The sequence below is a fragment of the Thamnophis sirtalis genome, unplaced genomic scaffold, assembly GCF_051295495.1.
Source record: "Thamnophis sirtalis isolate CommonGarterSnake01/CBP01778 unplaced genomic scaffold, rThaSir2_p1.2 scaffold_13, whole genome shotgun sequence".
Lineage (NCBI taxonomy): Eukaryota > Metazoa > Chordata > Lepidosauria > Squamata > Natricidae > Thamnophis > Thamnophis sirtalis.
In genome coordinates, this window is record NW_028261393.1 from 7,170,450 (window position 1) to 7,196,252 (window position 25,803).

The window sequence follows — 25,803 nt, forward strand, 5'->3', positions numbered from 1 at the left end:
ATCTGTGGTCTCGGTGATGAACCAAAACTGGTTCTTGCAACGTTATCCTGGGACACGTACATTTGCCTTCATTACTGCAGTTTTTGATTTGCAAAGGGCACATTCCTGATTTCTTAAGACGGCCAAAGTACATTTGGCAATAGGAAAGCGGGACTAAAGATGATGAAATTGCAAACGTCGGGACTTTCCTCTGCAACCTCTTCCACAAAGGTTTTGTTACCCGGTTGGTGATTACCAACCATGTGCTGGTGATTACCTTTAAAGCCCTACATGGCACTGGACCTGGATATCTGAGAGACTTGTCTCCTGCTACACATCTCCCAACGTCCGATAAGAACTCACAGGTTAGGCCTCCTCCGGGTGCCGTCGGCTGGACAATGCCGACTGGCAACCACTCAGGGGAGGGTTCCACCACAAAACCGCGTTCGACTAAACCGCGCTCGACGAAACTGCGTAGCTGACGTCATCAACAGGGCGACAACAGCGCGGAGACAGAAGCACGCTGTAAACGCTAAAATTAACCCCTAAACCTAACCCTAACCCCCTAAACCTAATCATAAACCTAACCCTTAACCTAACCCTAACCCTAACCCTAAAGCTAACCCTAAACCGAACCCTTACCTTAAGTTGAATCGGCTTGCTTTCAAAGTGCTATTTAAAGCACCCTTCTTTCTCCGCGCTGGCTGTTGTCGCCCTGTTGATGACGTCAGTGACGCGGTTTAATCGGGCGTGGTTTTGATGGGTCACGTCAGGGGAGAGCCTTTTCTGTAGCTGCTCCGGCTCTGTGGAATGAGCTACCAACAGAGATCCGGACCCTTCCCACCCTTGCGGCCTTCCCAAAAGCCACCAAAACCTGGCTGTTCCGGCAGGCCTGGGGTTGCTGATTCAAATCAGGTTCAACCCCCAATTAAACCGATGTATGTTGTGTTTTTAATACTGTTTGTATTCCCCCCTCCCCCCCCCGTGTGTTATTTCATTCGTATTTGTAAGCCGCCCCGAGTCCCCCGGGATTGGGCAGCATAAAAACCCATTAAATTGCGAATTGCAAATTTTTTTCTTCACTTTGGACACCCATAAATTCTACGCACTCCCCTTTTTTCTCGTGACCATCCAGCAGCTCACATTCAACGCAGGGTCAATGGCTTACAACTATTTTACTTTCGTGAGGTAGCCCTCGACTTCCAATTGAGCCCCAAATTTCCATCGGCGAGACATTTGAATTTTGCCCCATTTTACCACCTTTCTTGCTGGCCGTTAAATGAATCGCTGATTTAGTTAACTTAACGGGTTGTTAAGTGAATCTGGCTTCCCCACTGACTTTGTCAGGTCTCAAAAGGTGATCCCATAATCCTAAGACACTACAATCATCATAAATATTAATGTTGCTGATGTGAAAAAGTTGCAAATCCCTTTTTTTCAGTCCTGTGGTTAACTTGGAGCGGCGAAGAAACGAAACTATTACAAGTCAAGAACTGTGTGTAAAGCCATTCCGTATATGCAGCTGTTAGCCTTTGCATTTTGTTGTTTGGAGATTCAGTTCTCAGGCCGGAAGAGACCCGTTAAACCAGTGGGATAGAGGTTGCCCATCATGGAATTCTCCCCTTGGACTTCAATAGTACTTAGCTCAGTGTTTCTCAACCTTGGCAACTTGAAGATGTCCGGACTTCAACTTCCAGAATTCCCCAGCCAGCGAATGCTGGCTGGGGAATTCTGGAAGTTGAAGTCCAGACATCTTCAACTTGCCAAGGTTGAGAAACACTGACTTAAGACGTATACACTGCTTTGCAGTCCTCTCTAAGCGGTTTACAGAGTCAGCCTATTGCCCCCCATCAATCTGGGTCCTCATTTTACCTACCTCGGAAGGCTGAGTCAATTTGAGCCGATGAGGATCGAACTGCTGGCAGTGGGCAGAGTTTGCCTGCAATACTGCCTTCTAACCACTGCGCCACCACGGCTCTTGTGGCGCTGTCAAGTCTTCCCTTCTAGATAACATCCAACTCTCAAGTGCAATTGCGTCACACCTGCCCCCCCCCCCAAATTGAACGGCCATTAGCTGTGTGCATGCGTGCATGGCAACTTGCCGTTTTCCAAAGACAAAAACAAACCACAGTGGCACGAATTTGGTGGGTTGACCAAAGTGCAATAATTTATTCACATGAACGTCATTTGGAAATCTCAATTTGGCAGTCAGGAGAGGGAGAGGAGGAGGAGGTGGAGCTCCATTAACGGAGTGGTGAAAGAAGACGGGAAGGGGAAGAGAAAGAAGAAAGCAAAGTTGGGAAGCTGTGTGAAGGCAGAGAGAGAGGGAGAGACAGACGCACGGACACACAGAGACAATCTGAACAGGCCCGCAGGCAACAGCTGAAATGAAGCAGAACCAAACGATGGTTCTCCTTGGAAAAAGGATGTCTTGCGTTTCTTCTTACGTCTTCGCCCACCCCGTCCCTCTCGCAGGGCCCTTCAGAAGAGGCGGGAGCTTAATCCACCTCCTCAATGGTGGGACCAGAAGAGCCGCCCCCGGCGCCTCCAGCTCCGGGGAAGCCCCCTGGCATTCCACCCGGCATGCCACCGGGCATCCCTCCGGCTCCTTGGTACAGCTTGGTGATGATGGGATTGCAAACATTCTGGAGCTCTTTCTGCTGATGCTCGTATTCGTCCTTCTCTGCCATCTGAGGAAGGGAAAAAAACGGGACCATTAAATGCAAGGAAGCAGAAAATGACTGTCTCGTTCTAACGTCCAATAAGAAATAAGACTAAAACCTTCAAAACTCAGAAAGACTTGTGCCAATCAATCAAGGGAATGCATGTACCATATTTTTCAGACTATAAGACGCACCATAAATAAATCAATATATTTATAGGAATGCCTTGAGCAATTTCAACCAAACTTGGTACAAAGATGGCTTTCTGTCTGGAAAAAAATACTGTGGGGGTAAGACACACCTCGTGTGTGTGTGTGTGTGTGTGTGTGTGTGTGTGTGTGTGTGTGTGTTTGTTCCAGCATAACTCTGGAACACCTGGGCTGCTGAAATGAAAGGGAACGAAGTATATATCTAATGTCAAATCACAGTACTTTTGACAATGATAGTGTGCCTTAATGTGAGTGTTAGGATACAGCCTGTTGTGCCTTAAGATGGCGTCTACCGTACAGCACAGTGGAGTTGCCAAGGTGACAGCTTCACAGTACTCCACAAGGGGGCTCCAACCTAATACAGAATCAGGAAAAATGGCTGGTATATCTATAAAGTCTACACTTATCCTACACTTCTGTGAAGAACCCCCATGGAAGCAATTGAACAGGAAAGATCTGATTTAACCATCACCCCCCCCCCAAGCCTTTCCCTGCTCCCTTCATTCACCTGGTTCCTGTCCAGCCAGGAAATGACCTCATTGCATTTATCCAGGATCTTCTGCTTGTCCTCGGGAGACAACTTGTCCTTCAGCTTCTCGTCTTCTGCTGTGCTCTTCATGTTGAAGGCCAAAGACTCCAAGGAGTTCTTTGCAGCTATCTTCTCCCTCTGGACCTCGTCCTCAGCTTTGTACTGTTCTGCTTCTTGGACCATACGCTCAATCTCCTCTTTGCTAAGACGGCCTGGAGTGGAAAGGAAAAAAAAGGAGTTAATCGGGAGATTGAAGCCACACCAGGCTCGCTGCTGTTCTGACCGAGGTTTCGTCAAACCACAGACTCCTTGTCCAGACAAAACCCGCTTTTATTAAACTAATGTGAATTATTCTCTGTCACTTCCAACAAAGCCCTCGCAAACAGTCTTTTTCAAGGGTGAATTCACCACCACAAACCTTATCAGGCTTGGAGAGCTGCCAAGCTGATATCTCCCAAACACAACGCACATACTTGGTAAGGAGTCTCTGAGAGTCACGGATAAATCTTCACACTAATTAAGGGAACTAATTGTCTCCCGCAAACTCCACCCTTTCACTCTTCATTCTCTATGGGAGAAGCCATTCACCGTCCACCTGTGTCTTTACTCCTGAGTTGACCCTTGGTTCCTTAACTGTTCCCTTCTCCTGGCAGCTCTACACATGCACACACTGGGAACAGGCTCCAGCTGTTCTTCTGCCCCACTGATGTCCGACTCCAAAGGCAGCTGATAACTGCCAGACGGCCTTGGCCCCATCTCTCGGATGCAGAGCCCTCGTCAGAGCCTTCCGCAGAATCCAGAACTGGCCCATGTCCCTCCCCAACCTCCTCACTGTCTGAATCTGCTGCCAGCCATACTGGCGGGCCACAACAGCTGCGTACAACCCTTTCCCAAAGCTGGTACTTTCTGGTTGGGCTGGATTTCAATTCCTCAAACCGATTGGGTCCGTGGGCCGAAACCTCACCTTTATCGTTGGTGATGGTGATCTTGTTCTCCTTGCCCGTGCTCTTGTCCACCGCGGACACATTGAGGATACCGTTGGCATCGATGTCAAAGGTCACTTCGATCTGGGGAACGCCCCGAGGAGCAGGCGGGATGCCCGTCAACTCAAACTTGCCCAGCAAATTGTTGTCTTTGGTCATGGCACGCTCACCCTCGTACACCTGTGGGCACACAAAAGAGCAGGGTAGAAAGTCAAGCTGGAGGCCCTTATTTCCAACGCACAATTGATAAAAGAAAACACCGGAATTTGGCTTTAGGGATGGCATAAGTCCACCCTTCAATCCAGCATCTAGATGACAAAAATATGGCTCTCTGTATTCAAATCTTAACCTTGTATTCAAATAAGGTTAAAGGTTGAATACAAGGTTAAGAAAGATTATCTGGAGAGTCTACACGAGGGTGGAGTAAATATGAGAGGAGCAATGGATGAGGATAAAATATATATGCGGACACGGGTAAAGGCAGGATGGGAGGTATAAAATTTATATGCGGAAGCGGGTAAAGACATTGTTTAAGATTTTAAAAATAATGAGAAGCTGAGTTTAATGTTAGAGAGTTTATTGACTTCTCTTTCTTGGGAGGGGGGTTTCCCCCCTTTTTTTCTTTTTATTATTCTTTTCTTTTTTGTTCTTTTTTTTTTTTTTTAATTATTTTGTAACTTCTAATCTATTTGGTTTCAATATACTCCAGACTTTGCTTGATAAAGAACGATGCCGGGAATGGGATCTGGGATCTCGGAAGGGGGTCAGGGAGGGGGGTTCAGGGGGTGGGTGGGGGGGAGGGTGGAAATATAGACTCAATTTTCAGAACAATGAATGCACTTGGATACTGTTGCTTTTTTTTCTTTTCTTCTTTCTTCTCCTTTTATTTTTCTTTTGTTTTAGTACAAAACAAATAGACCAATGAATACTAGAAATACACCGAAGCGAGGTGTAGAGGGAAAGAAGAGGGGGGAATTAAGAGGGAGTGAGAAGGGAATGTAAGGAGGGTGAGATGGTGGGAAGGGGAGAAAGGAATGGCTGAGGGGGAGGGGAAGTAGAAGAGGGGATTGTTGGAAGGGAGAAATGAAAGTTGGAGGGGTAGAAGGAAGGGTGTATGTAGGATAGAAGTGTTATGAGTTGTAAAACAAGTTAAAAAAATATGGCTCTCTGGATAAGACTCCAATGCTGGGAAAGGTGTGACGAAAGAGGAAGGGACAGCCAGCAGCCAAGTGGATAGATTTAGCAATAGCACTAAAGACTTATGTAACGCTCCATAGTGCTTTCCATCCCTCTCTAAGCCTATTGCCCCCAACAATCTGGGTCCTCATTTTACCCACCTCGGAAGGATGGAAGGCTGAGTCAACCTTGAGCCTGGTGAGATTCGAACTGCCAAACTGCAGGCAGTCAGCAGAAGTAGCCTGCAGTACTGCTCCCTAACCACTGCGCTACCATAGCAATAGCACTTAAGACTTATATACTGCTTTTACAGCCTCCTCTAAGCGGTTTATAAGAGTTAGCATATTGCCCCGACAATTTGGGTCCTCACTTTACCCAACTTGGAAAGGATGGAAGGCTGAGTCAACCTTGAGCCTGGCGAGATTTGAACTGCCAAATTGCAGCCAGCCAGCAGAAGTAGCCTGCAGTGCTGCATTCGAACCACTGCGCCTTCGTTATGCTGACTCTGTAAAGCGCTTGGGGATGATTGGCCCCTCCCTTAAGACATAAAAGAGGAGCGAACGGGCTTTGAGCCTTTGCAGGACGCAATTAGTTCATCTGGTTGGTTCAAGCTCTGAGAAATCCTGACTCTGTGCTAGCAAAACTAATAGGCAATTAGTTCCCTTGGCAGCGTTTCAAGGGAGACAAAGGTGGGTGATTATCAACAATACCCTGAACGACTGTGGCAACTCGAGCAGGCATCTGTCAGAATCTTCGCAGACTGTTTTGAGAGTCATTACGGGCTGCGAATGACCATAATTCACAGCCATGTAAATAAAAAAAAAGAGGGTTTCGGGGACTAAGAGTGTGATTTATGCTTTCTCAGGAAGTCTAAGGGATCCGTGGTCTTCAGCTTGGTAGCAAATCAACCCATATGTTCTTCCACCCTTCCTAGCCCCATTCTGCCACGATCCAACGTTGCTTACCTGAATAAGCACTCCAGGCTGGTTGTCAGAGTAAGTGGTGAAGGTCTGGGTCTGTTTGGTGGGGATGGTGGTGTTTCGCTTAATGAGGGCTGTCATCACCCCCCCTGCGGTCTCAATACCCAGGGAAAGAGGGGTGACGTCCAAAAGTAGAAGATCTTGCACGTTTTCAGACTTGTCCCCGCACAAGATGGCAGCCTGGACAGCTGGGAGAGCAAAGCAGGAAAGTTGGTGAAGATTTAACCCTACATCCCCCTGAAAGAGCTAACTTGGATCTTCCTAAGAAGCAACAAATGCAGGACAACTGGATTTTGGTTTTTTTCCTTGAAGATGTCTCGCTTGTCATCCAAGAAGCTTCTCCAGAACTGAAGAATATTAATTAGTAATAATAGATATAACTAAATAAATAATTGATAATGATAATAATGTATACAATGTGTAGTATTATGCTAAGTAATAACTGGATATGAATATTGAATGGTACCCATGAAAGGAAGATTAGAAATCCTTTTGGATTATATACAAAAGTTAATAAAAATGAATTAAGTTAGATACAGTTAAGTTTTGATTATTAGGGGGGAAATGTTATGATACAGGATAGAGTCAAATAAAGGAGGGATAATGATAATGATGACAACCTATATATATGTATGAGTATAATATAAGGCAGTGGTTCCCAAACTCCAGCAGAGCTGGCTGGAGAATTCTGGGAGTTGAAGTCCACAAGTCTTCAAGTTGCCAAGTTTGGGAACCACCGATATAAGGAACTAGATGAAAATTGCCAACAGTGATTCGGAAAGGAGGATTAGAAGAGTCTGTTATTAAATATTATGGATGTTTAGCTAGAATAGGACATAAGGATTCAGTGTTATTGGAGGATTTTAGAAATATTAAATGAAATGCCAGTATGTGGTCATGTATTAAATTTTGGTATAGTTTATGATGAAGGACGTTTAAATAATGATAGTCAAACATAAATGGAAGTATAAGAGTAACATGTATAAATATTTGAGTTAAAATACTTGAGTTAATATGAATTATGCTTGATGACTGTGGAAGAGATGCACGAAAACCTTTTGTAACCAACTGATACACTTTCTACAGTATGTATAGATGACAATTTTTTATGGTTTTTTTATGTTTAAAAATAAAAAAATGCAAAAAAAAAAAAAGAACTGAAGAAGCTTCTTGGATAAGAAGCGAAATGTCTTCAGGGAAAAACTAAGTCCAGTTTTTTTTTTTGTTTTTTTTTTTTAAAGCATCTTTGGGGCAACCATGAACTGGATGACTTGAGATTCTCCATAAACATTCAACAAATCACTAGGTTTCTTCTCCATTTATTCCAGGGGTGTCCAATAGCAATAGCAGTTAGACTTATATACCGCTTCATAGGGCTTTCAGCCCTCTCTAAGTGGTTTACAGAGTCAGCATATCGCCCCCAACAATCCGGGTCCTCATTTTACCCACCTCGGAAGGATGGAAGGCTGAGTCAACCCTGAGCCGGTGAGATTAGAACCGCCGAACTGCAGATAACAGTCAGCTGAAGGGGCCTGCAGTACTGCACCCTAACCACTGTGCCACCTCGGCTCCAGCCTTTTGAAACTTTTAACACCTGTGAACTTCAACTCCCGGCATAGCTGGTTGGGGAATTCTGGGAATTGAAGTCCATATGTCTTAAAATTTGCCAAGGCTGGACCCATTCCCCCTGGTTTACACCATACAACAGGTTTACCTACAATCAATAAGGCATGGCTTAACCAACCATGCCTTCACATATCATGAGCAAGGTCGCCTCCTAAAATGGATGTTTAGCTGAACTCTATTGGTATTCTCCAGCCAAGTGGAAAGGCAACAAAAGCCCATACGCCTGACGTAAACACGGGTCTGCCACAATCTTTACAAGGGCCGTTTTTTCTACCTTCTCCATCAATGAGGTCTTTCCACAAAGCTCAGATCTGACTCTCTGTCAGGTTTCCTAAAAATGTCCTAATTGATTCATGAGTATCGAGCCAAGTTTCAATACAAAACTCGTCATTTATTTGGAGCACCATTAGGCAAGGCCTTTTTGCAGTCAGATCTGAGCTTTGTTTGACTTATAGCTGAACTTTACCTCCCCTCAGTCTGTGTCATAAATCACATTCCCTGCACCCCTCCCAAACCTGCTGCAGTAATCTAGCTGAACATATGCGTGGAATGCGCTCCTCCCCCTTCCCTCACCATGACAACTTTAGTTGACAGTAATCTCCTGAAGAATTTGCAGAAGGTCCTCACTTCTTGTGTTTCTTATTCCGCCACCACACCCTACTGCTTTCTATGACCCCCCTACCTGCTCCATACGCCACCGCTTCGTCTGGGTTGATGCTCTTGTTGAGCTCCCGGCCGTTGAAGAAGTCCTGCAAAAGCTTCTGGATCTTGGGAATGCGGGTGGAGCCCCCCACCAGCACAATGTCGTGGACCTGGGCCTTGTCCAACTTGGCATCCCGCAAGGCCTTCTCCACCGGCTCCAGGGTGCCCCGGAAGAGGTCGGCATTCAGCTCCTCAAAGCGAGCCCGGGTGATGGAAGTGTAGAAGTCAATGCCCTCGTAGAGGGAGTCAATTTCAATGGAAGCCTGGGTGGAGGAGCTGAGCGTGCGCTTGGCCCGCTCGCAAGCTGTGCGCAGCCGCCGGACGGCCCGCTTATTGTCCGTGATGTCCTTCTTGTGCTTGCGCTTGAACTCCGACACGAAGTGGTTCACCATGCGGTTGTCAAAATCCTCGCCGCCCAGGTGAGTGTCTCCAGCCGTCGATTTCACTTCAAAGATGCCATCCTCAATCGTCAGAATGGACACATCAAAGGTGCCACCGCCCAGGTCAAAAATGAGGACGTTGCGCTCGCCACCCACCTGAATAAAAAGAGGGAACCTGATTAATTGAGAACGGGAAACTGATTTTGCAAGGGTATCTGTATCCTATGACAAAGACCACCAATACGAAGTAGATGAAGACTGGCTCAAATGCTAGAGATAATTTTCTATGCTAGTACTCTGCAGGTATCTTGGTCTGCCTCTTTAGCCGATTCATCTAGCAAATCAGGATCTGGGCTCTCTATAATTTATTTTATTTTATTCTTTTATAAACAATCCCATTTTCAATTAACCAGTGTGTTATCTGGGTATAAATATTTTGTGCCAACATTAAAACATGCAATCTTATTCATTCTTTAATCTCATTTTAGCTTAATTTTCATACCTTAAGTATCTAATACTATAACAAACCCATTGTAATTTATTTAACTCTGTTATGACTATTAATACACTTTCTATACGTTAGATAACTTCTACCTATTAATTCTTATGTCTATTCTCTAACCACCGGTAGAAAGATTCCCAAATTGTATAATAATTGGTTTCTTCTTTCTCTTTGATAGAGACAGTGTCAATCTGTTCATTTCTGCACGTTCTAATATTTTCCTAATCGCATTCTCCTCCTCGCTTCTCCAATTTTGTGCAAACACAATCCTAGCTACTGTTATAACATTAATAATCAAATATACATCTTCTGCACTATAATTTTCTGGTAAAATTCCCAGCAAAAATATTTCAGGTTTTAAGTCAATATGTTGTTTTGTTCCCTTTTTCAGCCACGTATGTATTTTAATCCAATATTTTTTTTTGCTTCTGCGCAGCTCCACCACATATGATGGTATGAGCCCGGTGTCTGGTGGCATTTCCAACATTTAGTTGATTTAGGAAATCAGGATCTGATTAAGGGCGGCATACAAATTAAATAAACATTCCAAACATTCCAAGTGCCAATAAACTCATTTTGCCGTTAAAAAACCTCAATTAAAAAACCTCCTGTCGTGGCTGAAACATAACTTGCAGGAAAAACCTCATTCACAGCCCAGACAAGAAGCAATGGAGGGAGGGAATGATTGGACTGTAAGGGGGAATGTGGGGAGGGGGACCAAAGGAATGCAAGAACGCCCACTGGAAGCTTGCAACTATGTCAAGACCTGAAGGTTAACCAGCTGTTCGTCTGCCTCGCTGATGTCGGACTCTGAAGGCAGCTGATAACTGGCATACGGCTCTGGCCCCCTTTCTACCTCCGACACAGAGCCCTCGTCCAAGCCTTCCCCAGACTCCAGGACTGGCCCATGTTCCTCCCCAACCTCCTCACTGTCTGAATCTGCTGCCAGCTCAGGCCACAAGTCCTTGAGTGTTTTCATTTTTCTGGTCTTTAACAATAGCAGTTAAGACTTATATACCGCTTCATAGGGCTTTCAGCCCTCTCTAAGCGGTTTACAGAGTCAGCATATCGCCCCCACAGTCTGGGTCCTCATTTCACCCACCTCGGAAGGATGGAAGGCTGAGTCAACCCTGAGCCGGTGAGATTAGAACCGCTGAACTGCAGATAACAGTCAGCTGAAGTGGCCTGCAGTACTGCACCCTAACCACTGCGCCACCTCGGCTCCTGATAACTGGCATACAGTCTTTGACTGTAATAAACTCGATCTGATTTGAATTATGCTGTTTGGCGCGGGAACATTTTCGAATTGGTTTTGATACTTCCTTGTCCATGCCAGCTGAGTATATTGTAATCCCGGAACACGAAAACTGCCCCAAATGAGTCTTTTATTTGCCAAATGAATTGCGTGGGATGGTTGACAACTCCAAAAAAAACCCCATCGAATCAGTTTCAAAAAGGGATCGAGAAGTTCTTAGGAGATCTTCCGAGATCTCCAGAAGTTTCTTTCTGGACTCTTATATAAAAGTCAACCGATTGCATGGAGGAACAACACTGTATCCCTACCTTTTTATCCAGCCCATAGGCAATGGCTGCTGCCGTCGGTTCGTTGATGATGCGAAGAACATTGAGGCCCGAGATGGTGCCGGCGTCTTTGGTGGCTTGCCGCTGAGAGTCATTGAAATAGGCTGGGACCGTGATTACCGCATTGTTAATTGTCTACGATGGAGGGAAGGGGAGATCAGGTCAGTAAAAAGCAACATGGTGCCTCTCCCATGTCACTTCAGACAAGGAAGCAAACAGAATCTCACTATTAAGGTCTTCATCCCACAAGCTGTTCCTACTTGCAAGCATTACCACATTTTTCAGAGTATAAGATGCATCAAGATTTTGAGGAGGCAAATTTTTAAAAAAAGTTTTTGCACTCTGCAGACCTCCCGAAAATGGGCCCGTTCTCTCCCCGCCCCCGTGCAAAAGAAGCTTTGAGGAGCTTGGAAAGTGCTTCTGGGGGGTGCCCCCCCTCCCAAAACAAGCAAAAACCACCAGTATTTTCGCGAAAACGGGCCCATTTTTTGTCAAAAAAGGGGAATGCATAGCCTTTAAGAGGCTTATGCTGGGGGCAAAATTGAGAAGGAAAAAAAAGAGAGAACCCAGCCTGTTTTCCGCTCATTTCTGCCCTCCCAGCCCCCAAGAGCACTCAGCAAGCCTCCTAAAGGCTCTGCATGGCCATTTTGGTGAAAGGGGGCGGGGTTTCGGGAGGCAAGAAAAGCTGTATTCAGTGTATAAGACACACCCAGATTTTCAGCCTCTTTTTTGAGGGGAAAAAGGAGCGTCTTATACTCTGAAAAATACGGCAAATCTCCAATTGGAACCTCCCCCTCTTCTCTTAAGTTAAAAACATGATTCAAGAGGTGGCCTCTTTATCCTCCAAAACCCCCTGCTTCTTCCTAGCCCTTCCTGGGATAGAATGTAATTTGCAACACGCCAGAGGTCAGTTCTTTTGTTTTTGAACTGAGAAAATTCCATTTTTTTTTAAAATCAGGAGAGGAAGTCCTCGACTTATGACCACAATTGCTAAGCAAGACGGCGGTTAATTGAATTTTGCCCCATTTCACAACCTCTCTTGCAACGGTTGTTAAGTGAACCACTGCCGTCGTTAAGCGAATCTTGGGATTCCCCAGGAAGAACTTGTAGGAAGACCGCATAAGGCGATCACAGGACCCCACACTGCAACGGTCATCAATATGAGCCTGAACTTTGATTTACTTGGGAGAGGTTGCAACGGTCGCAAGTGTGAAAAATGGTCATAAATCGCAATTTTTTCACTAGTGTCTGAACAGTCACTAAATGAAGTGTTGTAGTCACAGGGCTACCTGTATACTGAATTAATGTCTCCTCTACTTCATTTCTCCTGTGTGCCAGATACACCCACGGCTTGAGAAGGCTGCCCTTGTATCCACTCACCTTGCCCAGGTAAGCCTCTGCAATCTCCTTCATCTTGGTCAGCACCATCGAGGAGACCTCTTCAGGGTAGAAGGACTTCATCTCGCCCTTATATTCTACTTGGACTTTGGGGCGACCCCCATCATTGATGACTTGGAAAGGCCAGTGCTTCATGTCGCTGTGTACGACCGGATCGTCGAAACGTCGGCCAATTAGGCGCTTGGCATCTGAGAACGGGGGAGATCATTCAATACACTGAAGGACTTTCATCAGAAAGACCTATAAGGTCAAGGTTCCCCTCGCACATATATGTGCTAGTCGTTCCCGACTCTAGGGGGCGGTGCTCATCTCAGTTTCAAAGCCGAAGAGCCAGCGCTATCCGGAGATGTCTCCGTGGTCATGTGGCCGGCAGGACTAAACACCAAAGGCCCACGGAACCAACAAGCCCACTCCCATCAACACGGACAGGGCAAGCAACTAAAGAGCGAATGTCACTCACTTCTAGCACTGATGATGTTACCTAGTTGGGCAATAAAACGTTGGCAAAAAAACCAAGCTCAGAGCACCGAGGACCCAACACTTTAACCCTGAGCTGCAAATATGTTTTTATTTTAATAAACTCTCAGTAACTTTTTGATAACAGTGGCAGAGGACAGCTAATTTCCAGTGTTAAGTTCTGTGCAGAAATTTCCCAGCTGAAAGCCCAATAGCAAGGTGTTTTTTTTTTTTATTAAAACCTGGCACAAGGACTTCATGCCCTGTGGTCACAAAGCTGCAAGACGTGACCTTGGATGGGTGGGCAGGTGTTTTCTGGGATGGGAACAGAAAGTCCCAAGACTTTCACTGATAAGATAAGCTTTGCAGCCAAAGATTCCCTCCCTCCTTTACTCAGCAAACAGGTCAGCTCTGAAAGAGCTCAGAACTTCTAAACTTCGCTTTACGGAGAAATCAAATCTGCCACTTCTTGATTTACAATGTCTGTCACATTGCCACCCCGCTGGCATGGTAAGATTAATAATATTAATCTTACGGGTAATATTTGAGACTCTGGCAATTTGAGGTAGGCTATTTCTCTCTGCTTCGGGCAACCTAGCAGTTTGAAAGCACGTAAAAAAATGCAAGTAGAAGATAACAGTGTTCCCAGCAAGCCTTGATTGCCCAAGTCAACTCCCAACACTGATAGGGCAATCTACTAGTATATAAAAACGAGAGCAAATCCCACTCCTTTTCTAGCACTGATGATGATTGAGTGTATGAAGTGATCTTTTAATCTGTTTTTATTCTCTCTATTTTAATTTTTGAAATGTATTTCTGTAAGCCGCCCGGAGTCCTTCGGGATTGGGCGGCCTATAAATTTATTAAACAGTGAAACAGATGACGCGGAGTATGGTAAGGAAACGTCTCCAAGAAAACCACCAACCTCAGAGAGCAGCAAGACGCCCCCCAGTTTATGAGATATTTGGGTATCATCTTGTTTTGGTATGCGGTGGGCAGCAAAGTGGCTAGAATGCTGTATTGCAGGCTAACTCTGCTCACTGCCAGCAGTTCGATCCCGACGGGCTCTAGGTTGACTCAGCTTTCCAAGGTCAGGGTAAAAAGGAGGACCCAGATAGTTTGGGAGCAATATGACAAATATTGGCATATTGCATATAAATAAAACACTTAGAGAATTCAGTAAAGCAGGGGTCTTCAACCTTGGCAACTTTAAGACTTGTGGACTTCAGCTCAATTCTGGAAGTTGAAGCCCACAAGTCTTAAAGTTGCCAAGGTTGGAGACCCCTGCTGGAAAGCACTGTGAAGTGCTATTGCTATGTATTCTTTTAACTGTTTGCTTGCATTAGCAATAAAGCTTAAACATTCTTCATTCACTGCTCTGAATCCAAAAGAACCAATTTCCTGGACACCCAATCACTGTCTTGAACCTTGGCAAAAGACACTTAATCCTTTCAAGACATTCTCATTACTTCTATAGGCATTTGCCAACTATTATTAAAGCTTTGTTGATTAGCCCATAGGCCGTATCAAAGCACACGGTTCAAATATCTATCACCAAATTAAAATCCTATACAATTTAAAATAAAGAGTAGGGTAAAACACAATAGTTATATAGGATAAGATAACAATGTAATTTAATACATAAATATGTAAAAGAGAATAAAATGACATAAAATTATATTTCGGTGTCACCCTTACAATCTACCTGTCAACTCTCCCGTGTTGTCATGGGGACAGAATGAGTGGGAGTGCTGGAATGGGATCTCAGATTACAGCTGCTGGGTTGGGGAGGGGTGTATCTATTGGGTAACATGATTTATGACACAGAATGATGGGAGGCAAGTAAGGAGCAAATAAAATAAAGCGAAGATTTGACCGCGAACAAATCTTGCCAGATGAAGCTATCAATAAATCACTGGTTTTCGTATTAAAACATTGGCTTGGTTATTATGAATCAATTACAGCATCGTTAAGAAACTTGACACTACCCCAATCAGTCCCAAGTATGCAGATCTCAACCGAACCGTTTTGTTGGAAGTTCTGTGCTGTGTTAAATGTTATTTTCAGGTTCTGGTTGCACATAAATTAAGTTGTTTTGATATGGAAGTCCTTTGTTTGGTCTATAGACCAACGTTATCCGTCTCTCACCCCCTCATACAAGCAACAATCAAATCGGAGGTGAGCCAGGTCTTCTAACTCTGCCGCTCCGCAGAGATGCTCATCCTTTGCCAAACTAAGTGGCACCCAATTTTTTTTGATTCTCATCTCCCCCATAATTTCTTAGACCTCTGGCCTCGAACCCTGGTAGTCCCGGCAGAACCAGGCCCAATTTCCCCCCTCTTACCGAAGACGGTGTTGGTGGGATTCATGGCCACTTGGTTCTTGGCAGCATCACCAATGAGGCGCTCCGTGTCCGTGAAAGCCACGTAGCTGGGCGTGGTGCGGTTGCCCTGGTCGTTGGCGATGATCTCCACCTTGCCATGCTGGAAAACGCCTACGCAGGAGTAGGTGGTCCCCAAATCAATGCCGACAGCTGGACCCTTGGACATTTTGCCTGCAAAAAAAAAAAGAGGCACGTGACAGGTTAAACAGAGGATGGGGTTCTCAAAGAGAGGATTCAAAAGAGCACCATGGCCTAGAGGTGGAGCTCTCGCCTCACAATCCAGAGGTTGTGAGTTCAATCCTAGGTAGAGGCAGATATTTCTCTCTCTGGGCACATTGAGAATATGGCTGAAAAAAAACAAACTCCGCATCGGCAACAGGAAGGGCATCTGGCCAGTAAGCACACAGCTCCATTCAGTTACCCAGAACCCACTCCACAAGGGATTACAGAGTCATTAAAAGAATAGGATGAGTTCTCAAGAGAGCATTCTCATTTCTCAGCCTCAGTCTTCCTATTTGCAATTTGCAAACTTGGAAGGTTGGTTAGGCATGATTTCGACATGCTCTGCCAAGCCCTTGTTTCACAATTGGCTTTCTTGGAAGAAAAAAAGAGAAGTTTCTGTACCTTTCCATGAAATTTTAGTAGTTGACTGGTGTTTTCTAGGTAGAAAGTAATATTCACTTAGCGTCAAGGTTGTTCTGTGGCTTGGGTTTTATAAAGGCTTCTTTTGGCAAGCTATTTTTTTCTTCTAGAAACAGGAATGGCTAGCCAAAAAAAACATCCCCTCTGTATTTCAAGACTTGCTCTGCACCACCTTTGCGAACTAGATTTTCTGGATTATCACAAAGATTTGGAAAGAGCAGGAAGTGTATCTTTACAAAGATCCACTTTTGAACAAGATAAAATAGTCCTTTTTTTGTAATTTAGGCCAAAGTTCCAGATTAAGGGTTCATTTATATGGGGAAAAATAGTTCCCATTTATGTCTATCTAGGGAGCTCTCGTGGGACATGGCGGCTCAGTGGCTAAGACGCTGAACTTGTCGATCAGAAAGGTCGACAGTTCGAATCCCTAGCGCTGCGTAACGGAGTGAGCTCCCATTACTTGTCCCAGCTTCTGCCAACCTAGCAGTTCGAAAGCAGGTAAAAATGCAAGTAGAAAAAGAGGAACCACCTTTGGTGGGAAGGGAACAGTGTTCCGTGCGTCTTTGGCATTTAGTCATGCCAGCCACAGGACCACGGATACATCCTCAGACAGCGCTGGCTCTTCGGCTTTAAAACGGAGAGAAGCACTGCCCCCTAGAGTCAGGAATGACTAGCACATATGTGCGAAGGAAACCTTTATAGGGAGCTATCATTCCAGGATAAACAATAGGCTAAGAAACTCAGTCAAGATGCAAATGGGCCAAAGTCTCAGAGATGAGGGGTAAGATATGGATTAAATCTCTCAAGCCTTTTAAAAAGCAGCCATTCAATTCTCCCATTTTTTCCTTAAATTGCAATATGACTCCATGTTTAGCTACGGTGCAGCAAATGTATTGCATGCACAAAGTATTTTTATTGGCTGGGGCCCCCTGCAGGAAATATTAGGAAGGGCATATAGTAGTCCTCGGCTTACTAACTATACTGGCGATGGAGCTAAAAAAGAAATTGGAAATCCTAAATAACGCTTTTCATTTTAACTGTGCAAGAGTTTAAAACAGCCAAAGAATTCTGCACATGCTCACAATCCGGTGTCTTTCCAAATATGCTGGATTTTGGAAGTGAATTGTAGACACAGGCGCCTAGCCGTCCTTAAAATTATTCCTGCATGCCGCCACGTTTTAAAACAGCAAACGCAGGGCATGCTTTTTAAGAATGCGATGGAAGAAAAATGCAATTGCCCAAACTTGTTAAAGACGAAGCTACAGATGTGGTTCTTTAGAGCGTGATTGTTAATTGGAAGAATCTTTAAAGTCAGATGTTGTATCGTTGGAAGGGTTGGGGGGCCCTGCCTTTCCAAAAAACACAGCTGTCAAGCTGGAAAATAACAGAAGACGTTTTAGCAACGGTAAAGATCTAACTTGTAGGTTTCCAAGCCAAGTTAATGTTCCTCTGGGCGGGAGAGACGGTTTTAAAAAAATGCTGTTGGGTTACGCAAGATAAGATATGGGGGAGGGAAAAAAAAAACCTCAGCTTTGCCAGGGACTGCACTTTAAAAAAAAAAAAAAGACTTACGCCACTGAACTTGGCGTCAGCCTCTCCCCACCAAACCCGTTTCTCGAACAGGAAAGATTTTTCTAGAACTCCACCAGTGGGCTGGAATGCATGCTGCAGCAATTCTGATCAGCTACAGAAGCTCCAGCAAGATTAGGCAGAGCATTCTACAACTTATCTGACCTACCCTGGACTCCCACCCCCCCCCCCTTCGAAAGGAAAAGAAAACCCCATTAATAATTCTGAAAATTAGACAATCCCACCCCTTAAAGGAGTTTTAAAAAGAAATAAAGGCAATTGGAACTTTCTTGGGTCCCCCCCCCCCCCTTTTGAAAATATTTTCTCATCAAAGCAATTTCTTCTTCAGTTCTTGGATAAGAAGCGGAAAACCTTTCCAAAAGGAAAAAAAACCTATTAATAATTCTGAAAACTAGACAATCCCACCCCTTAAAGGGGCTTTATAAAGAAAAAAAAGGCAATTGGATTTTCTTGTTTTTTTTTTTTCCTTTTGAAAATATCTTCTTATCAAAGAAATTTATTCTTCAGTTCTTGGGATAAGAAGCGGAAAAACCTTTTCAAAGGGAAAACAAAAACTGAAGGAGAGTCCAGTTGATTTTTGGGGGAAAAAAAGAACACCTTTAGGACAAACCATGTTCTGAGAACGTCCAGACATTCAACCCAACTCCCTTGTATTGCTGGCAAGTTTCTTGAAAGAGACCTATAGATCTCTTGGTAGATCTTTCATAAACAGCCCCCAAACTAGATGGAAAGGCTTACAGAAATAGCCAACAGGGTCAAATCTCCTGACCCATTTTTCTAAACTTTTTAACTCAATTTCGGGACTTAGCCTTGTGTTTGTATTTCCATAACAGAGCCTAAACTGGGAAAGACCTAAAGAACCAAGAGACTAGGATAACAGGAACGACAAGACCAAGATTATAAGATATGAACAGAGAAATGTAAGAGGAAAGTAAGATTCGATCACTGAACATTGATGGATATAAATTCTCCCCTTCATGAATTACAAAGCTACTATCTGGATATAATAGCACTACAAGAAAGGCATATAAAAGAACACCACAAACAGGTATTGGAGCCATCCCCCCAACCAAATTAGGGAAATTATTTGTATCATTGGCACAATAAAAAAGAGAGGGATAGCATTGTATACAATACAGGCCAAACAAATTTATAAAGATAGAGAGGGTAGGATTTTGATTGTGGAAATAATATTACGGCAGGTCCTTTTAGTAGAAATCTACACCCCTAACGGGGGACAGGAACAGTTTACAACAAACTGCATAATATTATCTGAGACATAGAATGTGACAATCTCTGTATCCTAGTTAATTTTAATGTGATAGTAACCCACAATGCTCCAAACCAACAAGCTTGCTTCCAAAATAAAACCTTACAATTAAGTTCTGAAAACTTAATCCCTGTAAGGAGATCATAACCTCACCCCAAATCTTGCAACCTTATTTTAGAAAGAAGTTAGGTCCCAAAGAACAGCCCAGAGGTTTTCTTTTGCATTGAGTCACTTATCCCAGTGGAAAATATTTCTTTTTCTGGCTTAAGTGCGTCATAAAAATAACTTTTAAATCATACAGAAACAATGAAGGCAAACGCCTGCAGTTCAGGCTCTGAGCTTTTAAAAACAAACAAACAAACAAACATGGTCTTAAATTTCAAAAGAGAGGCAAGATTTTAAGCCAGGGATCCCCAAACTTGACAACTTTTAAGACTTGTGGACTTCAACTCCCAGAATTCTCCAGCCAACAGCTGACTGGAGAATTCTGGGAGTTGAAGTCCACAAGTCTTAAAGTTGCCAAGTTTGAATCAAGACCTCTGCTTTAAGCTAAGCCGGTGGCATTGAGAGGATAAGAAAATTAGTAAAAAATAAATAAAAATCCAATCCCCTCCCCACAAGACAAATGGCACAATCTAACCCCTCTGCCTATTTACTGATGAATTAAAATATTGGTTTCAAGCAGTTCCAGGCAAGTGTCATTTTCATTCCCACCCGGGGCTGATCATTCTGAATCAACCCCTTATAAATATATATATATATATATAAATATATGACTCTGGGTTGGAATTGTCCTGGGCAATTAACCAAGATGCTTGAACCCAAAATGACTTAAAAGGAGAGGGTGGGGGAGGAGAGAGAAAGGGAGGGGGGATTGTGGTTCAGACTTGATCCAACAAGCTTGGATACCAGCCCCTTTTTTGGAAGGGGGGGGGGTAGAAAAGCTTCCCAACGGACAGAGACCAGACCTTCTGGATGCTTCCTCTGCATTCCTCTGCCAAAGGGTTAAAGACTGCAAACAACTAAACTGCGTGCAAAAAAGGGAGGGGAGGAAAAAAAATGCACTTTTGCAAATTAACCGTCCCTTCCCCTAAGGCTGCAAGTCAACCCCCCCCCTTCTTTTTTCCCCGATGGGTGGGTAGGAATCTGGGGGGGGGGGTAGCCTATGTGGAACCCCCTCCCCACACTTTTCAAAGTCTCTCTTCTCGGGGAACAAGCAAGCTGTCTTTGGCATTCCCACGACGTATCCAAAAAAGAAATCGGGGAGTTTTCCGCGAAAAGTGTTTTAAGGATCACACGCGTCCGAGAGTCACCCGTCCCCACGTTACGCGTCTCCCACAACGATGCTTAAAGCCCAGCCTAATCGGTAGAGGGGAAACCACAGTCCTCTCTTATTTATTTTTTGCCCCCCAACGCAACAGCTCTTCGATTCCTCAAGACCCGCAGGAAACGCGCGGGTCAACCTTCGCTAAACTCCTCCTCGCCCGCATTCACACGACACGCTTCTCCCGGACCAGTCCGCTTTTTTTTTTAACCGTTAAGGGAGAGGTCCCAAGCAAACGGGGCTTGGCTTCCACCCCGGGAACGCCCAACTTGTGCAAAGCGGAAAAAAAAGAAGAATCAGACGGCCCAATTTAATGCACAACGGAGGTGGCGCGTCGTGGGAACGCGATCCCGGCAGCCAAAAGCGGAGCGGGCGATTCCGGCGGGCCAGTAAGTTAACCCGCGCGCAAAAGGTTTTTTGCACAGGGAGGGAAGAAACCGAAACCTTGCAAAGAAAAAAAGAGGGGAGCAAAATACCCCGCGCCGTGCACACTCTTGCACGGTTCTTGGGGGTGCAATGCAATGCAATAGCCTCTACAATTTTACTCCCCTAGCAAAAACTTGCACGCCCAAGTTAGGTACCTTTGGCTCGTTGCAATCGTTGCTCTCGCCGAATCTCCGAAGCGCTTGGCGCCTGCCTTGTGCTCGTCCACCCGCCGGGCAAAATAAAAATCCTTCCGTGCGCTCCTTGGACACGCTTCCTTCTAATCCTCTGAACCCGACGGCCCGCCTCTTGCACGACTTTATAGGCAAGGAGTCCCGCTCCCACCCCGCCCCTTCTAGTACATTCTCCCCCGTCCTCCTCCTCCTCCCATCCTCCTCCTCCCCCCCCCCCCGCACTTTACAGAACCTTCTCGACTTTGGCTGCTTCCCTCGTCCAATCCGGGTTCGCCTCTGGCGGCGGGTGCTTTGCAAAAAGGCGCGTTCCCGCGGCCGCCGCCGCCGCTTTCCCCGGGCCGGAACGGGCGCGCGCCTCGTCTGGAACGTTCAAGAAAGCTTTGGGGAAAGCGGCGGGGCGCGCTCCCGCGTTTCCCTTACACGCGCGCGGGAGGAGAGAAGATTTGGGGGGGGGAAGGGGGGGCGATACAAAACCTGCTCGTCGTCTCCAAATAAAGCTTCACCGCTGGAAACATTCCCCCCCCCGTCTCCCTCCCTGGGGGCCCCTCTGACTTCACTTTCTAATTTTATTCGGGTGCGGAGAAGAAGGGGGAAGGTTGCAAAAGGAGGTTGAGGGCAGGAGAAGCGTGTATAGAAGGGCAAACGGTGGCGTCTGCGTGTTCACATGACCCCTTTTGACCCGGACCCAGGAGAAACAGGGCAGAGAGCCTAAGCTGCTTGGTTGGGGTTTATCTTTGCAAAGGGTTTTTTTTGGTGTGTGTGTGTGTGTGTGTGTGTGTGTGTGTGAAGCCTTTTATACCGCTTTGCAGAGGCTCTCTTAAGCCGTTGACAGAGTCAGTATATGGCAGACAATCTGCCCCCCCTCCCATTTTACCGACTTCAGAAAGATGGAAGGCTGAGTCAAACCTTGAGTAGGTCAGGATCGAACTCCTGGCAGTGGGCAGAGTTAGCCTGCAGTACTGCATTCTAACCACTGCGGCGGTTATGAATGCACTAGCACTTAGACTTATACACCACTTTACAGCCCTCTCTACGCGGTTGACGGAGTCAGCATATGGCTGACAATCTGGGTCCTCGTTTTACTGACCTCGGAAGGATGAAAGGCTATGTCAACCTTGAGTAGGCCAGGATCGAACGCCTGGCAGTGGGCAGAGTCAGCCTGCAGCACTGCATTCTTAGACTTATATACTGCTTTACAGCCCTCTCTTAAGCAGTTTACAGAGTCAACATATTGCCCCCAACAATCTGGGCCCCATTGTGCTGAGCTCAGGATGGAAGGCTATGTCAATCTTGAGTAGGTCAGGATCGAACTCCTGGCAGTGAGCAGAGTTAGCCTGCAGTACTGCATTCTAGCCATTGCGCCGTCACGGCTCTTATAATAGCACTAGCACTTAGACCTATATACCGCTTTACAGCCCTCTCTAAGCAGCTTTACAGAGCAGTGGTGCAGTGGCTAGAAGTATGGCGACCTAACTCTGCTTGCAGTCTGGAGTTCGATCCTGACCAGCTCAAGATTTAACTCCATCTTCCTTCTGAGGTCATTGAGGATCCAGAGGGTTGGAAGCGATATCCTGACTCTTAATCCGCTTAGAGAGGGCTGTAAAGCACTATAAAGTGGTATATAAGTGCTATTGCTATCATCTTTCTCGAACCTGACCACGTTAAGACAAGCAGACTTCGGACAGCGCTGAACTCAATGGCCTTGAAACAGAGATGAGCACCGTCCCCAATAATCGGCAACGACCAGCGCAGTAAAATCCACAGGGACCCCTCTACCATTTATCCCCCCCCCCACACACACACATCTACTCTTCTACAGCAGGGGTGTCAAACCCGAGGGCCGAATCCGGACCTCGGGTGCTTAAATCTGGCCCATAGGGCCCACATGGAAAATAGCAAAGGAATGGCCCTTGGTGCTTCTGGCAGGCAAAATGAGACATGGCCGCCATCCGCCTCCCCCCCCACCCCGTTTTCCCATTTTCAGTCTGGACTTGACTGGCCACAGCGGGGTGCGGGGTGTGTGTGTGCGTGGACTGCCCCCTCATCCCCTGTTTTCAGCCTGGATGCCTTCTGCAGCAGTTTGCCAGCCAAAACCAGGTTCGTGGGGAGGCCACATGCATTTTGGAGGGGTGGGGGACTGCAGGCACCCCCTGTGCCCTGTTTTGGCTAGCAGGGGGCTGCAGGGGGCATCCATCCCGTCTCCCCCCCCCCCCCGGCTTTCCACAGCCGGCCCATGGATGAGAACCACAATGCTGATCCAGGCCTCAAAGAAATCCAGTTTGACATCCCTGTTCTACACTTGTTGGCTTTTGTTCCAAGGATGGAAACTTCCAAGGGCCAAACTGCATCATTCACACCGCTAAAAAAAGGGAGCAGCCGAAATTGGCAGCTGTTCTTTGGAGAAGCCGGCCAACTGAGGCCCCGGTTTGGCACACGAGCCCCTCTTCTACAAAAAGCTCGGATCTGGCCTCCTGTTTACAAAAAAGCAACATTTTTGGACCTGCTGGATGTGATTTTACTCAAATCTTGCTCGCGGGTTTAAACGTCTAAAGCCTGCATTGCACAGAGCATCCCAAAGATGCTGGGCGTTTAGAAAATGGCCGGTGAAAGCCAGTGTCCTCAGTTAACCCCTCTCGACCTTTTCAGCCTGTGGAAGCCGATCTCGGCTGGGAAAACTTTATAGCTCTCTGGAGAGATTCCCTCTTGTTCTTTCAAAAGCGGCGAAAGCTTTAGTAATAGCACTTAGACATATACCACTTTACAGCCCTCTCTAAGCAGTTTACAGAGTCAGCCTATTGCCCCCAACAATCTGGGTCCTCATTTTATGCACCTCGGAAGGACAGAAGGCTGAGTCAACCTTGAGCCCAGTCAGGATCAAACTTCTGGCAGCGGGCAGAGTTAGCCTGCAATAGCAAGCAACAGCACTTATATGCCGCTTCATGGTGCTTTACACCCCCCTAAGCGGTTTACAGAGTCAGCCTATTGCCCCCAACAATCTGGGGTCATTTTACCAGAGTGGGTGAGATTCGAACTGCCAAATTGCAGGCAGCCGGCAGTCAGCAGAAGTAGCCTGCAGTACTGCACTCTAACCACTGCGCCACCGTGGCTTGTAATCGGAGAGTTGTCCTCACTGGATCCAGGGGAGGAAGAAGACAAAGCCAAGTAAGAATTCATATCGTCCTCACTTAAGGTCCAAAATTGGGACTGAGTTGCTAAGCAAGAGATCACATCAGCCTGACAGAATTACGTCCTCACTTCTCTTTGTGGTGGTTTATTGAGACGACGTGTGACCATGATGTATGGGATGGCCAGGCTGAGCCTGAGGGAGGGATGAAATGTGCCATCAGTCTGGAGTCCCTTTGCACCCAAACACACTTCTGAAACTTTAAATAAGTCAACCCTGTCCCCGACATCGCTTTTAGGAGCCAAGGTGGCGCAGTGGTTAAATGCAGCACTGCAGGCTATTTCAGCTGACTGCAGTTCTGCAGTTCAGCGGTTCAAATCTCACCGGCTCAAGGTTGACTCAGCCTTCCATCCTTCCGAGGTGGGTGAAATGAGGACCCGGATTGTTGTTGGGGGCGATATGCTGACTCTGTAAACCGCTTAGAGAGGGCTGAAAGGCCTATGAAGCGGTATATAAGTCTAACTGCTATTGCTATTGCTATTTTAGATTGTAAGAGGGGCTTTTGCAGTTTTTAGGTGGGAAGTTTTCTTTATGACAAGTTCAATAAAGTGTGCTAAAATATATGCCCCCCCCCAAAATTGCAATTCTTGGGTGGTGCTTTGACACCCATGTTGCGAGTATTACAAAGCCCCTCCTGTGTGGCCCTCAGTTTTTAACAGTTCTGCCAGTCTAATTTTTGAACCCTCCTATGCTACCATCTCTTACAATACTAGATAACCCAGTATCAACAGTAGAGACCTTCAGGTTTCTGGGTTCTATCATATCTCAAGACTTAAAATGGGCTTCTAACCTCAAGAACATCATCAAAAACAGCAGGACAAAGGATGTTCTTTCTACACCATCTCAGGAAGCTCAAACTTGCCCAAGGAGCTGCTGATTCTGTTCTACAGAGGAATTATTGAGTCTGGCACCTCCATAACTGTCTGGTTTGGCTCTGCAACCCAACAAGACAGAGACTTCAACGGATAATTATCGTTCAAAAGTTTTATTTCTTTTCAAACAAACATTTCATCATTCCTCAATCAGTAAGACATCGGAGTACAACTTTTTGTGTATCAAAATAGTTCTAGTTTACCACCAAATTCTTGTCTAGCCTAATGTATGCCCCTCCCTCCCTCCACCCTCCCCCAACCCCCCTCCTCCCCCCCCGACTTCCCGGAACCCGTACACGGTATGGATTTTTAACAAACACAGTCTAAAATCTATTGAGAAAAAAGAAATAAAGAAATTAATGACATCTCTACATTGATCTTAGCTTCTTCTTGCTGAGCTAACTTTAAACAATTTAAATCATTTCTGATCTTAAGCATAGGCTAACTGGAATTTCTTGGTCCCGTATTTATTTTGTATATAGTCAATCCATTTTTTCCAGTCTCGTTTATATCTCTCATTTGAGTGGTCTTTAAGATATGCCGATATTTTAGCCATCTCGGCTAAGTTTGTAATTTTCAACGTCCATTCTTGAGTTGTAGGCAGACTTCAACGGATAATTAGAAGTGCAGAAAAAACAATTTGCTACCAACCTGCCTTCCATTCAGGACCTGTAAGCTGCGCGAGTGAAAAAGAAGGCCGTGAAAATAACAAGAGACTCCTCACATCCTGGACATAAATGGTTTCAACTCCTACCCT

At 45.6% G+C, this 25,803-nt stretch overlaps 1 protein-coding gene and 1 long non-coding RNA gene across 2 annotated transcripts in view; one reads left to right on the plus strand and one right to left on the minus strand.

The window, feature by feature from the left end:
* LOC148042948 (uncharacterized) overlaps nt 1–25,803 on the plus strand; it is a 281,857-nt gene that overhangs the window by 124,995 nt on the left and 131,059 nt on the right. The window lies entirely within an intron of this gene.
* On the minus strand, nt 2,120–21,113 carry LOC106545120 (heat shock cognate 71 kDa protein). The gene is made up of 9 exons (XM_087728256.1): nt 20,955–21,113; nt 15,509–15,718; nt 12,691–12,896; nt 11,293–11,445; nt 8,828–9,383; nt 6,505–6,707; nt 4,345–4,543; nt 3,360–3,592; nt 2,120–2,669 (listed from the first exon to the last, which is right to left on the minus strand). Exons 2-9 carry the CDS (start codon nt 15,711–15,713, stop codon nt 2,478–2,480), a joined length of 1,947 nt encoding a protein of 648 aa, XP_087584382.1. The 5' UTR covers nt 15,714–15,718; nt 20,955–21,113; the 3' UTR covers nt 2,120–2,477.

Coding starts and splice junctions, on each gene's coding strand:
- LOC106545120 (XM_087728256.1), bottom strand. CDS start 15,713: ATGTCCAAGGGTCCAGCTGTCGGCATTGATTTGGGGACCACCTACTCC. Junction 12,897..15,508: donor TCCCACCAACACCGTCTTCG/GTAAGAGGGGGG, acceptor CCCCGTTCTCAG/ATGCCAAGCGCCTAATTGGC. Junction 6,708..8,827: donor AGCGGTGGCGTATGGAGCAG/GTAGGGGGGTCA, acceptor TTGCTCTCCCAG/CTGTCCAGGCTGCCATCTTG.